The sequence below is a fragment of the Numenius arquata genome, chromosome 2 (assembly GCF_964106895.1).
Source record: "Numenius arquata chromosome 2, bNumArq3.hap1.1, whole genome shotgun sequence".
Taxonomy (NCBI): Eukaryota; Metazoa; Chordata; class Aves; order Charadriiformes; family Scolopacidae; genus Numenius; species Numenius arquata.
This window is the reverse complement of record NC_133577.1, coordinates 9,401,191-9,418,214: the sequence shown is the minus strand read 5'-3', so window position 1 is coordinate 9,418,214 and position 17,024 is coordinate 9,401,191. Positions and strand designations below refer to the sequence as shown.

At 41.6% G+C, this 17,024-nt stretch overlaps 1 protein-coding gene across 4 annotated transcripts in view; it reads left to right on the top strand.

Moving 5' to 3' along the window:
- ARID1B (AT-rich interaction domain 1B) overlaps positions 1-17,024 on the top strand; it is a 343,106-nt gene that overhangs the window by 246,375 nt on the left and 79,707 nt on the right. For all 4 annotated transcript variants that reach the window (XM_074144442.1, XM_074144445.1, XM_074144443.1 and 1 more), the window contains one exon: positions 10,735-10,824. In XM_074144442.1, coding sequence (XP_074000543.1) covers positions 10,735-10,824 — 90 coding nt within the window. The remainder of the gene's footprint in view (positions 1-10,734; positions 10,825-17,024) is intronic.

Here is a 17,024-nt window from a genome sequence, read left to right as displayed (position 1 = left end):
CGGGAGACCAGGTGGGTATCTCCCACATCCCCATAGCCGTGCTCTGCCCCATAGCTGGTTTGTCCTCTTCGTCGATTGCCGGCAGGGCTGTTTTGGCCATGGGGGCGGTTGCCGAAGGGGCGGCTGGGGCCGAGCAGGCCATGTCAGCGGGCGTAGGACAGGCTACATCTTGTCACCCTCCGAGTCACGGGTAGCCTCGTGCTGGTACAAATCCACCCAGAGCATGACGGCTGTTGAAATCCAATTAAAATCTTTGCATGATTATGCATGTGCTCTGGTTCACGTAACAAAATTCAAATATACTTAACCGCAGCCGCCAAGATTTGACAGGTATGTTTGTTGTTAGTTTTAGATGTATACTTTAAGGCCATCATTGGACAATTATTGTTTACATTTAATCATTAACCTGTGCGTTTCTTTCTAACATTTTTGCTCAGCCCACTTATGTCTTTGTCAAGAAATTTAATACAGTGTATATTTGGTTTTGAAAGTTTGGGGTTTTTTTTTTTTTTATTCCGTAGTTATTATTTGGCTACACAAACATAGATTCTCTTTCCTACTTTGTGTTGCCAAATAGAGCATTAATTTGTGTATTACCATAAATTAAAAGGTTGTCTTTCACTCCCTCGTCCTTTGCAATACTAAGCAGTGATTGATGAGTGAATGGGAAAAGCCTCTCACGTTTCCATCAGTATGTTTTTGTTGTTGTTGACTAATGGTTGTTACACCAAGATAAAATAGAGCATAAATGTCGGAGGGGGTTTGGTTTCTGTGGTGGGATAGGCTGTTGCAGTTTTCATTTTCCCTGTAGACCGTGTATCACTGCCATTAGAGATACTTGAAGAGGACTTCATGCTTCATAGTTAGTGTCAGGTTTGACTAGACAGCTACGTGGTGCGTCCCTTCTTAGAAGGAACCTGAACAATCGCAAAGATGGCTTGAATTAATTCTGGGCCAGCTAGAAAATAGCCATTTAGCCTTAAAAAAGGAACATTTCCACTACCTCCAGATAATAATTTTTTTAAAAATTAATGAAAAGCAAGATATTGTTTTTCTTCCTTAGGGACAGAATTCACACAGGTTGAGCTGCAGCTTGAAAGATTTGAATGGCCCTGTGACAGCACCGCTCCGTAGGTAGATATGGAAGTCAAATTGCAAAGTGGGTTTTTAGAAAGCAAACACAAAAGAACAACTCACTCTGACAGCGAGCTTTTCTGTTTGTTCCCCATCTAGAGTCCAGATAGCAGCGGACTCAAATTATTGTGATATGTTGATTGATTACAGCCGTTAAGTTTCTTAGTAATCAGTTTCATCACTTATTCTCAATTCACGCTTGCACCTTTGATTTTTCTTCCACAACAGGGTGATGTGGGTTGTCGTTGACTAATGAAGAACAGAATTGGTTTCGGCGTGAGACAAACGGAATGCCGACACCAATCCCAAAATGCATTAATCTTTAATAATCCACATCTGCATGTTTATAAATGATATAACCAGGGGTTGCTAACGTTGATACTCCCCCTTTCAAACAGAAGCTGACATAGAAGTTGGCTTTTGCAAACTGCATGAGAGGCACGTGGCCGCGCGTGGTGTGTGTGACCTTGCGGAGGGAGCTCGCCGGATGAAAGTTCTCAGTTGATTAAAAATACATGAAGAATTGCTCCGCTTCTGCACCGGTCTTTGGAGCTTATCGTTGTCGGGTGAGATTAAATATGGCATGATAGATCTCGTCTTCAGGAAGATCAGACCCACCAAATGGTTTTTGGAAGCGGGTTTGCCTCAAGGTGCTTTTATCCTTTATGCATTCAACTCGCCCTTTTCTCCCCCGTCCCCAAGAACCATTGAGACCGTGGCTGTGTAATACGCCATATAATGCAATAAGGAAAAGTAGATTATCTAAGAGGTTTTTTTTTTCCTTTTGAGGATGGTATATATGACAGCATGTAACATTTTTCTACTAAAACGCCCGTTAATCACAGGCAATGAACTTGTACGGGAAGTAGCAGGCAGGACTATCAGAATAGTTCATTGCCACATATCAGCGCTGCTCCGGTTTCCACCTGCCTGCCTGAACTTGGAGAGTCAGGAGGAGTAGGGAGGAGTGAAACTCCATCAATGCTGGTCTTTCGAGTTAGTGCCCCCGATGATGAATATTTTTTTCTGAGCAATTATTACATGTAGCTGATCAAGGGAAAAGAGATATGGATAAGAAACAGCAATTGCAGTTTGCAGTCACCCTTCCTTTGGTACCTTGCATGTTTTTACACTGCAGATAGTATAAATGAATACTGATAAATGGTTTTGCTGAAATTAGGCCATGTTAAAATTAGGAGTTAAGGTTTTTATTAGATGGCAAATACTAGAGTGTACGTCTGCTACATTTGTTGTGCTTGTCAGGCTCTTAAAAGTAGTAGTCACAATGAGGAACAGCTTAGAGAAGAACTTCTCATAGTTATAAATGCGGTCTAGAAAATGAGCATTGATAATGAAAAATTACTCCTTTTGGAACTTGGATTAGCTCCCTAAATGGAATTCTGAAGTCTTAAGTTTCAGGTGTGTGGCAGGGTAGATTTCATTTCTGGAAGGAAGAAATGAGCCAAATACAAGGAAGAAATACTACCCTGTCCTTTGTTAAGAGCTTTTAGATATTTAGCACTTGCATCAATTACAGTTTTATATTCTGGTTAATTGACATTTCGTAAAGAAATTGAGAATGTTTTTTCTGTAGCCGAAGCATATGCTTTTTTCATTAACAAACATGTAATGTCGTATCCCAAGTAATTACAAATGACTTAAGTCCATGCAACCCTTTGCAATCTTCTACTTCAGTCTAAATGCAAGCAAAACTATCATTTTTAGGAAAGGCTTAACAGGACAGAGTGAAAAAAAAATACAGCACGATTACAGGGTTTGGATTGTTCCCTAAAGAACATAGACACTTTCTTTCATCGGTTTGCACAAATTTAAGAGAATATAATTTACGAAATCTGAAAGCAATTCAGAGGGCCCCATAGAGAGTGTGAGAGAAAGCGCCGGGCACGCTGTGGCTGCAGCCTCTCCCAACCCCTCTCATCCCAATTCACGCCGTCCCTTTGGAGGGACGCGGCGACACAGAGTGCAAAACATGTGGAGGGGCGGTTAAATGAGATTTTGGGGGGGGGGGGCATGGGGTGGGGTGGTGGGAAATAATAAAATGAAGTCAGTGGCTGAGCTTTGAAGAGGTCTGTCTAGTGCGGAGCAGCGAGCGAGCGGGGAAGAAAGGAGCGAGCGCCTCATCTAATCTTTCTCCTGGGGACCCAGGTGGACAAATTGGCAACCCTGTTCGCAGCCCTCCCTCCCCCCCTCTCCTTTGTAGCGTAAGAACTGCTAATCGGATCCATGCTGCTGCAACTGTGGTTAGTTATTAACAGAATAAAAGCACATTTCTTCAAAAGAACGGGTTGGGGAAAACGGCTATACAAAATTGCAAGGTTGTTAGAATCTTAAATGCACAGCAGTCGGTTTTTCCCTATTCTGAATTAGGCGATGAATACGGCCTTTCATCTGTCACTGTGCCCGTTTCTTCACAAGGCAGCCAAACATTAAGCTTCTCAAACAAAAACAAAAAAATTTAAAAAAAAAAAAAAATTGTTTGAAAGAGGAAAAATATTGGGGAGCGGGGAAGAATAGGAAAACGAGAAGGAGAAATCAGGTTTTGTTTTTATTAATTTGGCCTGGTGAGAGAAACATGAGCTTGCCTGCTCTATTCAGCCCCTGGCCGCCGGCCGCTGTGCGCCACCATTTCTGAATGCGGGGATTAGAAAAGATTTAACTGGTTGCTATCCTGGGCTGCGCCATTCTCCATCGGCCTCCAGCAGAAATACCCCGGGCTGGGAACTCTCCCGAGCTTAATGGAAATAACGCATTTAATGAACGTGGAGTTAGGCAGAGGTGAAAGCAGAAAGAATTTGATCCCCCCCCCAAACACAACTTCTCATAACTAAAGTGAAATTACAGGTCTGGGGTGGCTGTTACTGAGGCTAGAGAAGCAGAGATCCTTAGATTTAGACTGACTTAAGCCTTGGCTTACATAAATAAATAAGCGATGCATCCTTAATTTTGAGGAGCTCTAGTGCCTTCCTGGTTTGCAGCAGGATTTTGAAATTTGTTGGAGAGGAATAGTCCTCGGGCAGAGAGGTGCTTGCTGTGGCCTACTGGAAGTCCATTCGTTATTCGGGTGAGTCGCTGCCTTCTGAAGATTTCCATTGACAGCTTGCCATGGGCTTGTTGCCAAAAATTTCGGGGAAAAAAAATGCTGTGGTGCTTCCCTTCCGTCCAGAGGCAGAGGTGGCTTCTGGATGGGGCATGGGTGAAACAGACCCTCTTGCAGTGGCTGCTGCTGCTCTCCCTTCCCCTCCCAAGCAAAGGGAGGTTTGGCCTTGGGGGGGCAATATATTTGCTTTCCTGCCCCTTGCCGCTCACCCCGTTGTCGGTTTAAGCAGTACTAACAATTATTTCACTTTATATTCCTGAGTATTTATTAAAAGTCTTCCTACCTTACTCAGAGGTTACGCAACCTGGGAATAAAAACTGGGATGTCTAATTTGGCAAACCCCAGTTTCAGCTACTTAATTCTTTTTTTTTTTTTTAAAAAAAGACCATAATATAATGAGTTATTCTGTAGTGAGGGTGACATTTGGATGGTGTTCCATAAGTAATACCTTGGGACTACACGCTGAATAATGAGGATGAAACAAAATATTGAATAGCTACCTCATCCTGTCAGTGTCAATTTTGCTTTGAATTAAATGTTATATCATGTCAAACAAGTCGCTTCTGGTCATGAAATTAAGATGTTTATGCTATTGCATGTGTGCGGAGAAAAGTCAGAGTTAGGGTTCTGCAGGCCACCTTGGCTCAGCGTTGTGTTTTTTTAATGGAGATTTGAGAGCAGTTTAGCTCTTAGGGTGCAGTGACGTCTCTGGAACTTGCTCACAACCCAGTCCTTGATATGGTAAATGTAGCACAAATATGGAAAAGAAGATGGACTGTAACTTACAAGGATTAGTAGTTTGAAAATTATATACTATCATGAAAAGTATTTTTTTTTAACTTTGATTTTATGTGGATTGTGAGTAATACTCGTGTGTTAGGGAATCTCGTGTCTTTGGAGCACGATGCATTTGTTTTAAAAGGTAATAGAGAAAATCTGGGTCAGGCCCAACAACAGTCTTGGTAACTTTTTGTAATGTGGAGCACCCGTGAGCCTGGTTTAAGTTGATAATCTTTGTGTTTACAGACCCTTTTCGTTACGGCAGAACAAATCAGCGGCTTGCGATCTCACCTTCAGCAAGCCCACCCAGCCAGCCACCGGGGGCATCCCAAGGCGGGAGGGCTTCGGGGTTGGTCCCGAGACCCCGGGGTCGGAATGATGGATGTTGTCTTGGTGAGCAGGAGGCAGTGGCTTACCAGCCTACAAGGATAACCCCCCTACAAGGGGTTATCAGCTGCAGGCTGGTGCTGAGCAGAGCCAGGAGGCTTGGTTCCAGCATGCTTGACTCCACGTATCCCCCCCCCAGAGTGGCTCAGTGGGGCCACGGCTGCTCTCTCTGAAAGGGTCCTGGTGTCACTGGCCTTCTCAAGCAGCTGAGCTCAGGTTCATGTGTGGATACGGGGAAGGTTTTAATATTTTGCGTGTCTTAATCTGGGGGGATATGCAGGCAACCCTTGCTTTTTAGTCTGATGAATAAGTCATTTAAAAAATACTGTTGATACAACAGGAAACTTAGTTACAATGCATAAATTAAGGAAGAAAATAATCTTTTCTTCTTAAGGGGTCATAGGCTTTGTGAGATGAAAGAGATAACGCAAACCACATGACCAGTTTCCCTTTATGCTACCCATAGAAAAATTTCTTTCCTTTGAGGTCATTTGCACCTCACTTCCAATTTCCTGAAAAGCTCATTTAAAGCAATCCTATATAGAAGCCTATTTATGATCTTTCATTTCTGATGTAAGGATCCGAGACCCAGAATATCCCTTCCGGTCTGTGAGCCTTTACTGTCACATCGACTGTGTGATATAATCCCATTATTTTATCACATTTCATCTTAATCACTAGGTTTCCTGGACCTCATTATTCCTAAAAGGAAGTTGTTTCAAATTCCAGTAATGGTTTGATTATCCTACTAAACATTGTGCCCTTTTTCCTCCCTGATATTTAGCCGCAAATATATTTTTAAAAAAGAAGTCACAAAATCACAGCTTTAGTTTTTGCCATGCTAAATAATACTCTTTCAGCCTCCTGTCATTTCATGCTGGTAGCCATTCTCAGTTCCCGTTTGAGTTGGCATTAGGCTTTTTTGGGTTTTTCTGTGTGAAGGCTCACCACTGACACGTCAGCAATAGCGTTATGTTTCCTCGCCTCTACTGGAAACAATTCTCCTTATTCATCCTAATAATAAATTTGTTTGATTCAGGGTGACATCAGATGGTTAGTTATAACTGTTTGTAGGTTGTAACCATCTGTAGATCAACCAATATGGTCAGATTTTCCTTTCTTTTCTTCTCCCGTTTTCTAACTGATAACCCTAGAGCTCTTCAGTTAGAAAAGGCCTATTTCTGGTCTGTGAGTATAAATTTTTGCATTTTTGTTACTCCAGCCCAAAAGATAGTCCAGTTTCTTAGATAGTATTTTGATCATCTTCTGTATTGACTACTTTATAATCAGCCAATGTCATTAATCCAGTCCTAGCTTTTAATTGAAAAATTAAATTGAGAATTATCCCAAAGACAACCCACGTGATCTTTAACTTCTGACTTTCCTCCAGCTTGATGTTCCCCTTTCAACACAGGCTGTGATCAGTCCCCCCCATTTTCCAGTTCCTCACGCATCTTAACATTCCTGTGCTGATACCCCTCCTTCCCTCCTTAACTAGTAATTTCCCAGGGGGAACCTGTTATCACCGAAGTGCTTTCTTGATTCAATTGTTCAGGCTCAGTTCTGTGAGGCATTGTCCACCTGATACAGGGTACCGCTGCTGAGCATCCTCCAGTGTCATTACAGTGATGGGAGCAGAGAGCCCTCAGCATGTTTCAAAACGTTAACGATTTGGGCTGTAATTCATCCTAAGGACCCCTCCTCAGCAGGATATCAAAGCTCTGCTCTTCCTTGTTATGTTGGCTCTAAGGAATTTACTTTTTACACTTTAACTGCAGATTTCATGGCTGTAGTCATAATGCAATCACCATTTAGTACTTTTATCAAACTGTCTTTTCCAAAGGTGCAGTGCAGGCTATCCTGACTATTTCAAGCATAGATTTTCAAAATCTCATACAAAATGTCTAAAAGCATGTCTAACATAATTTGAAAAATAGAAAACCAGCTTACCACTGTGCTATTAAGCATTTTTAGTTCTCTCACCTCTTCAACTGACTTTTTTTTTTTTTAAATAGCAGACATATGATATTAGGTAGGCTGCTGGTTTTAGTAGTTCTAACAACTGATTTTACAAGGTAGCTATATAAATTTGAATACCATTTTGCTTCTCTGTTACATACAGGTGAAAGAACTAGTGTGGCAGCATCTATCCTTTTAACATGCATTATTGTATTTGCTGTGATCCTGCATAATAAAAATACTGTGAAACATCCAGTGTTTACTTTGCATAAGTTTGGGCAGGTGGGGTATATCACCAGTGCGGCAACAATAATATACAAAACATGGGAAATGGTCATCCCTGCTTAAAGTTCCATTTGTGTGTCATTGGGTCAAAGGAGGCAGTAGTCTGTCAGTGAAAAAAAATATGTTGAGGTTTCTCCTTCTCTTAAATAGCTGTAGAATTTATGTTTAAAAAGAAAATAGGTTGGTTTTCTTTTGTAGAAGTTTTCCTTCCCAAGAAAAATACAAAAGTCTGTTCATGTATTATTTAAAGTGTCTTCCAAGAATCCCAGCTACGGTAGTGCTTGAAAGAGAGAAGGATTAATATCATTTAAAGGAAAGAAATGGAAAATCTTTAAGGTCATTTCTTTTCATGACAACGAAACTTAAAAAGCATGGCAGACAGGATCTTCAAAGGTTTTTAAAGTCCTGTCATCAGCTCCCAATCAATAGGAGTTAGATACCCAAATTAAGAGTTCAGTTTGAGTCTTCAAAGGTATTTGGGTGCTTAACCTCTTCTTTACATTTCAGATCACTTCTAAGGATAAAATGGCAGCTTGACTGAAAACATTTTAGTGTGATACTTTCATGTCCAGCACCTGGATAGCTTGTAGCACCCACTGATAATTAGCATAATGGGCACTTCTCTTGCAAGTTCGTTACTTGTTTGAATACGCGTAGCATTGGTCTTGTTTACAAAATTGTTTTCCTTTATGAAATAAAAATTTTGCTTTACTTTTTTTTTTTCAATAGAGAAAAGGACGAGAAGTAAACTTTAAGAAGTGAACTAATAAGACAGCGTTAAAGTTTGCAGAGGCTAATAATTTCAGTGAATCTGAAAAACTCCCGAGCCGGTATTCCCTAAGGATGCAGATGAAAATGATTTCTCTGTACATGTCGTACACGCGCTGTTCTAGGCTTTGACTCCCGGTCCGTGCTTGCACATCTGCCTGTGCAGGATGAGGCTCCTGCCAGATAACTGAAGTTATTATCGATGTGAAAAATTAAAGACCTTGTATAAACGCATTCAAAATTATGTTGTCTGGCATAAATCTTCCACGCACTATTAATGTCTCTCGAAGTTTGCCGAGCCTCCACCTAGAGGGATGTCCTACTGGGAGCTGTGTGGTGCAGTCAGGACTACCCCTGTCTTTATTTTTTTTTTTTTCCCTAAGTATTTATAAAAATCTTAGATGGTTCAGATCTACTTGAAGTATTCTGATAGCGGTGCCTTGGGCGTACACAGTGGAAGTGGCAGTGCCCCGTGTTAACATGGAATTGCTGTTTGTTTACAATCTTGAGTCACTGAATCCTTCCTGTCAAGCAGAAAGCGTTCATTATAATGCAGGCACTTACCGTCTCCGCAGCCCGCTCTTGAGTGACATCAAAACATAAGCTGGAATATTATTGTCATATGCCTCGGAGTTCATGAATGGGCCGTGGATCCCAAAGCCTCTGGTGCTGAGTGGCATGTTTGGTCTTTTGGAGGAGCAATTCTGCCTCTGGTCCAGCATTTGCATCTCTGAGACAGTTGTCACAGCTGCTCCCGGTAATGTTGGCTGTCATGTTTTTTAGTGCAAATGCACCTCATCTGAATAGCTAGGCAGTGGTTACGCTCTACATTCGATGGGTTTTCTTTTTGTTCTTTATCAATCTGGCCTTTCTTTAGAGACGGTGCCGACAGCCAGTTGCTTTTGGGGCTGGGAAGTGGATGGGGCAGAGCAGACACGTTTGCTTTCCTGCGTTTACGTCCAACTTGGGGCCTGTCGTGGCTCCGGAGAGCGAGCAGCCCCTGCTAGCCCCCCGTTAGCCGGGCTCCCCGGCGCCAGGACCGGCCACGGGATTCTCGCTCCTGCCGCTGCGGAGGGGCGGCTGCTGAGCAGGAGGAAATGAGTCTCAGCAGGCACGAATCTATTGCCTGTGTTTTTTATTCTTTCCATTTCTTTCAAATGGAAAACAATCCGAGCAGTTCCTGAGAATGAAGGGTATAAATCTGTCTGCTGCTATTTATACCGCGCTCATCACTGCGGAGTCTAAATGCTTAAAGTATATATTTGCTGCCTAACCTGAGGTGGTCTTCAAGCCGCTTGGGCTGTCAAGAGCAGGCGTGTCTCAGACCAGCAGCGGAGAGGAGTCCCAGGGGACATCCGAGTCTCGGGCTCTGGCAGGTTGGCTCTTGGGCACGAGCCCGTCGGGGTGTCGTGGCAGCGTGGACCTCCCCGGCTTGACGTGCTGTTGAGTGGTGACCCGGAGGAGTGACTCGCAGCAACGCAATCAGCACCTGCTTTACTGTGCAGTAATAGTGAAAGGGAAGAATTCGTGTCCCGAGCCTCGCAGGCAGCACTGTGAGTGCCCTTCTTCTCTGGGTGGATAAACTGCGTGGGTGTCTTTTGAAGGAGGCTATAAAAACGGGTCTCTCTGTTCTGGATGGATATTTTAATAAGCAAATATCTTCCCTTTGCCTTTATTTGAATAATAAGATACACCCTTTCTGTCTGGTCTCTTTAAACGTGCTTCAGTTTCACCACGTGCACCTACATATTCTTCTTTATTCCCATATTCTGTGTGGACATTCAAATAATATTAAAACCACTGATTCATTGAAATACTTTCTAAACTGTTGTTGTTAGTCATTTTTGTATTGACTGAATTTTTCATTGGTAATATTGTTGGCAGCGGTCCATGTCTGCCTGGCTGGAGGCCAGTTTAAGCTCAGCAGGATGAGCCCTATTGTTCAGCAGACTTGGATTTTGTTAAACTCTCTAACAGAAATACGTGTCAGGAGATTTGCAGCTATAAATTGGATCATGTCGGTGAGGTTGGGAACTCGCTCAATACGAAATTGAACATTTCGCCATGCCTGTTGCTAAATATGTTTATGCATGTTTCCTCTGTGGGTTCTTTTAAAAAAAAAAAAAAGAAAAAGGAAAAAAAAAGGAAAAAAACTGAAAAAACTCTAGACCTGTTGAGCTCGGTGTTTACCTTATACAGCTGGTACTTGCTGTTGAGCGGTTGAAAAATGCGGCAAGGCTTGGTTTTGTGCATTGCAATGTTAAAAGCAAGTCTATTTTCCCTTTTTTCTCTGTGTGTTACAGGCAGTCAGATGCCACCGCAGCCTCCTGGCAGCCAGTCAGAATCCAGCTCCCACCCTGCCTTGAGCCAGTCACCAATGCCACAGGACCGAGGTTTGTTAGGTGTTGGGGCTTCTTTAGTTGGTGCCAAATGCAGCCTTCATTTTAAGTCACACATGAGCAATGGGAGATTTCCTGGTATTTCTTTTCTTTTCCCAGGGAAAATGATGACAGTCCTCATCGTAAAAAGGCTTGGGGGGGGGTTTCTTTCTCTGGGGAAAGAACAACTGAATAGCAGGTTTTACCAAAATATAATTGGAAACAAGGCTTTCTCAAAATACAGTGAATGCCCAGAGTATAAAGGCAGTTTGCTGTAAATACTTGATTCATATCCTAGAGAATTCAACTTTTCGTTGTCTCTCATGGAATTAAGATGTATAGAAATAATGCTAGCTGCGAGCACTGCAGTTTTGCTACTGTTCTTAAAATTCTCATCTCTGTTGTCTTTCCATAGACACAATAACTAGTCCTCCAGCCAGTTCTAGAAATAAAAATATCCTTAAAGGGAAAACAACTGTTTAGGTGAAATCGTTCAAAGATTTGGAAGTCTTGCAAGGGAAAACCTTGCAGGCAACAGCACTGTTCTAAAAGGGTGCTTCCTGGCAAATGTTCCCAAAATTAAACAGAGTGGGGTTGGTTTTTTTCTTAATGTTACCATTTATAAACTTTAAGCCCTTTTCCTTTTGCCTCCTTCCTCCCTAGCTCATGAAAGATAGTTGTCACAGCTTTGTTGCCTGGCCATACTTACCATCAGCTGCTGTAAACTGGGCATCCTGTCCGTGCAGTGGTTAACGTGTGCCAGCGAGAAGCTTGCAAAACAGACACATGATAACTGTGATAAACATGGAGTTATTTATGAAATGCCCCTCCTAAAATGTCTTGCTACCAGAAATATTCCAAGTAGCACCATATGGGGATACCATAAATACTAGAAGTTTTCTCACAGTGAAACAAGTTGAACTCACAGAATGACAAATTTCTGGGATAGCATCCAGGAGAAACTAAGAGGACTCAAAAAGAAGAGGAGAGAGTCTTAATTTTTGCTGGTTTTTTGTGTTGGATGTCCCCTCCTTCAGGAATGCTGATTAATGAGGACATGAAACACAGAATCCGCACTCAACTAGTTTGTTTTCTTTTCAGTCGTTCTTTATACACAGTTGTTAGTGCAGGGACTTAATTTCCTTTTAAAATTTTTTAAAGAATAATGTACGTTTGGTGAAAAAAGGGTGGCCTTATTTGTGCCTAATACAAATCCATGGTGTTTTGTGGGATAGAATGTCACAAGGCAGCGGGAATGGATCAGACTGAGGCTTCGAAGACCCAAACATCTCAGAAAGATGTGTGCATTTCATGGCACGACTGGGTCTTGGCATAAAATGTTAGCGCTGCCCAGTAATAGTTATTTCTGTGTTGTGTGTTCCTCACCCAGCTTTGGGGGATGAATTAAGCAGAGCTGGAAGGATCGAACCTCTCCTTTGCTGCTGTAGAACAAAAATGGGGGTCATTGTATGGTCAGAGGAGGCAGAGGGGTATTGAAAAGTAAACCAGAAAAGACAGCTGCCGTAACTGGGAAGTCAGACAAGCAAACAGCAGTGAGAGAAATAAAATTTACAGGTTGACTTAGTTGGGTTCTTTCTCTGTGCGGGGGGGGGTGAGAATTATGGTTATGTTCTTAGAGAAAATGTGTTTGGGAATGTTGCAATGTTTGCACTCTTCATATGCAAAATCTGATGTAATATGCATGATCCTTGTGACCCAGCTCGTACAAGAAGTCCATTTGTTTCATGCAGCAGATATGAAATTTGTAACTGGCTAGGTCATATTGATTTTGAAGAACATGAGCCCAAAGCTTCTCTAAAGTCTGTGCTATACGCGCATAAACATGCGTGCATTCCCTTTTGCGCCCTGTCATTGATTAGAGGCTCCTTTGAAATGGAAAACTTCACCTTTTAAAACGGCTGTTACATTAGTTGATTCCTTTGCTTGCTTGAACTGGTTTCCACTGAACTTGAAGAAAGGAAAGAGGGGGAGTGATGGGGACTCAAAGGGAAGGTGCTTGTCATTTACTGATAAAAACCTGAGCAGAAAATCGTTGCTGCTAAGGACACCTGATCCATAGGCATCTGTTACAGTAATTTAAACTCTTGGCTTACTGATACACTTTCCCTCAAAAAAGAAAAGAAAATGAAAAAAAAGAAAATGGAAAAAAAAAAAAAACAGAGACCCTCCATAGGATAAGGTAATGTTGTTTGTTTTAGCACTTCGTGTAACATTTCTTTCCTTGTTTAGAGAGAAAATTGAATGAAAAAAAGACTACTAATCGTTTCTTGAGCAGAATCCTAGGTTCTCAATACTTGAAAAAGATGTTATTTACCAGATATTGTGAAGCTTGATTGACAGGTGGAGTCTGAGCTGTAGCACTTCTGGATGCTAAGCCACTACCTTGAACCATTAAGTTTACACTTATTTATTTTAGTATGAAAGTGCTTGATTATATTTTACCCTGCTTTCCATGGTTGCTCAGCACCCACCTGGGATTTTTATGTTTGCCTGCCTAAGACTATACATCCCCTGTCATACAGTGCAGCATGAAGCAATGAGCATATTTTTACGTATACATTCTGTGTGTGGAAGAAGGGGACTGGTGACGTATATGCGTATGTGCAGTAATAAGAATTTCTTGGGGGACTGGATTTTTTGTGCTCTTCAGCTTGCTTTTTATATAGCTTATTTCATACTTCTTGTAATAAGCATAAAAATACTTACTTTTTTTTAAAATAATTTGAGAAGTTTTCATGTCCTGCTCAAGCTGTAGGACGTTTGGACCTGAGTCAGTGTAAATGGAGCGTTCTATTCTAGGCAGCCCACTTCTGCTCTCGTCCCAGAATCGGTAACTGGCCACTGCTGTCTGATGCCCAATCGATGAAACTTTTTCAGTTCTACCACCACACATTGCCTACCTAGGCAAGAAGAAATTGCATGTACTTTTATGTGCATAACCAATGGCTCAGCTCCCCTGTCTTTGAAAGTAGGACTTGAAGTAAAGTCCGATACACCTTAATGGACTGTCAGAGCTGGAGAGCTCTGGAGACAGAGGAAGCAGGCGGTGCAGGACTGGGGTCAGAACTCTCTTGGAGAAGCAGGAGTAGCCATGCCCGCTCACCTGCACGTGCATTTGACTGCTCCTGAATCCCAGCAATTGCCATTACTTGGGGATACCACAGAAAAACATAGTCATGAGTTGTTAAGCTAGTCATTGAAACTTGCTATGCTTCTAGGGGGAAGAGGGATGCATGTTTTGTTCTTTGTTTCTGATACAGCTACTCCAGACTTTTCTTTACTATGATCAAAAGTAGGATTTTGATTTTTCGTGTTTAATGAAGTCAAAGCATTTTAATAACTTTAGTTACATCAGCCCCCAGAGGCAGGGCAGCAGTGGTACCAGAGCTGGTGGTACCAAATAACCATTTGGCAAATAGTTGAGGTACACAGTCGCTCGAGTTCCTTATATTCATCTGTACCTACTTATCTCATCTGTTTGGGGCTTGGAAGCTGCACTTTTGAGGAGGTGCTTAGTAGCCAGAACTGCTCAGTGGGTTAGAAGTTATTTGTATGGAACAAATAGAAACCCAGCATATCCAAACTGACCACCTAAATCAGATTCCTGAAGCGTCAGTGTGAAAAAGCAGCCTCCCATCCTGGCCATCAGCTTGTACTCCCACTCTTACTTTCATAACCAAAGGGTGATGTCTGTCTGCATATATGAATACTCACTTATGCAAATGCCAATGGGAGAATATGTGTCACGATAATGATGAAATAGGCACTTTTACCCCTGCAGAAATGAATGGTTCCTTACCTAATTTTGAAAAAGCTCAGAAAATTTACCAACTTTTAGGTAATATTTTTTCATGCTTTTCCAGTTGGATATGTCAGGTTTCAGTCTTATATTAAAATAGTGAATTGGGAGCTCCTGAAAACCATTGAATTTAATGGAAACAGTTAATGACTTCACGTTATTACTCTAGCAAGCACTCTCATAATGGGGATACTTAAAGAAGCCTTATTTATTAGTGCAAATGTATATGGGTCAGAATTAATTTTTAAAAAATCTTTAATTGTTTTCTCCTTATAATTTTCACAGCGGTACATAGTTAAATATTCATGATAATGCTGATGATATGCTAAAGGTCTGAAATAGATCTGGAGTCTCAAAATCAACACAGGTTATTTAACCCTTTTCATCTAATGCACCATTGGGGACTTGCTCAGTGAAATCCCAGAGCACTGGAATAATTAGAAGATAGTAATGAGGATTTAATTAGTCCTTGAGATATGCTGAAATAGGACCACTGAGAACTTTTCTGTTTGGACATGGATTGCAAGCAGAATTGATGCCATTGCAGCTGCTGTGATGTGCTGGAAAATGTATTCCATCGCTGGAGGCAGTTTCATGGCACCATTCTGTGCCTGTCAGATCTATGTGGAAAGTGCCTGGAGTAAGCACCTCCAAAATTGTTGAATAGTAGCCTTCCTCTTCTCTGTCACCTCCTCCCAGTACCTTTTCTTTTCTTCTTTTTTTTTATGTCATTCTTCCCGTTCTAGCTTTATTTCTTTCTGTTGTTGACACGATCCAGCTTTTGAGGATTGTTGTACAGTTGTATGCTCTATTAAAAACATATCACAGACAGGGAGTAAGAAACTGCAGGCTTGTAGGAGCACAGGTGTTACACTAAGCAAAATTTGGATCTTTTTGACACAACTGCTTGTAAGCTTTATCCTCAGATCTAGTCCTTACTTAGTATTAGATCTTTGCAGAAGTGATATTTATCAGTAGCTGCAAAGTAGTAAATTTAAATAGCTTTTTTGGCAGCCAAGATGTTATCCAGCAAGAGGTAGTAACAGATGGGATGTGATCAGGCATTTTGATGTTCTCTTTGTGCTTCCCTATAAACACTAAGTAGCAACTGAATTCCTGTAACTACAATTTCCTAATTTGCCCATTAGATTTCATATAGGTATTTTTCTCCCCTTCAGCTGTTTTCTGGGCCTGCTTATTTGTACACAGTCATAACATAAATTCCACTGTCCTGTATTTTCTTCTAACAAAATATAAATGTTTTTGCTTGGGTGGAAGACACAGAATACCAATCTGGTGGTTTGCACCTACAATTCCTGATCAGATTTATGGCTTAATACTGACATTTGATGGTAGAGATTCTTTTCCCTGAAATCTATTTTCTTCTTAAAAAAAGAAACCAGAAGGTAGAAAATAGATCAAAGAATTCTTATTGCAACAAGAAAGATACTGTAGTTTGCTTTTAGATCTTAAAAAGACTTTTTCCCTGAGAATACGTTTTTTTGCTCTCATTTGGGGATTTGGGATCTATTCAGAGCACTGAGGAGCTAGAGAATAAGATGAGTCTTGTCATTAAAATTCTTCTGCTTGCCATGTTAACGATGACACCACTTAAGGTTAAATCAGACTTGGTAATAAGTTTACTTGATGTAGACTGAAGTGTTTCGGGCTCTTAAAGAAAGGTGCTTGAGACATGCTCTGAGTGCAAAGCCACAGGTATGTGTGAGTGCCTCTCCCGCACGGTGCACGTAACCGTCTCCGCCTGGGTCAGCGCGGAGCAGCGGAGCTCCAGCGGGTACGCAGGGACACCCTGCCGGGCCGGGGGGACATCTTCAGGCACAGAAAACTGGGGTTGGAGGAATTCTGTCCTCAACACAGCCAGAAAAGTGCGTCACACAGGGAGGAAAGGCAGGTTTTAGTTGAAACCATCACGTGTCTTTACAAGGAGTTATTTCATTGCATCATTTCATAGCTCTGTAAAGCATCTCTTTTTCATCTCGATTCACGTGATGAAATAGGAACATGATGCCCAGGAACATACAGAGCTGATCTGGATGTGAAGGCAGAGCCATGCAGCAGAGCTGTGCACCAAACTTCTTTGGCGACTCAAAGATGTTACGCTCCTTTCTCAATTTAGTGAGCGCTAAATTTATCAACAGTCTTTAAAAAGGATCAGTCTATCATTTTTTTTACCAGTGCGTTTTTAATTTGATTGTAAAAGCGGATGTGCAGAGCCCTGAAAGGTAGTGTTGGTGTGACGAGCAGGTTTTTTAAATGTATGCACACTATATTTTAATTGCAATAGCAGCCAACACCCTCATTTTTGTACCTGTTTGTATTGTACTACACCGTGTAGCAATGCACAACAGAAAAAGCTTACAATGTGTCAACTTTG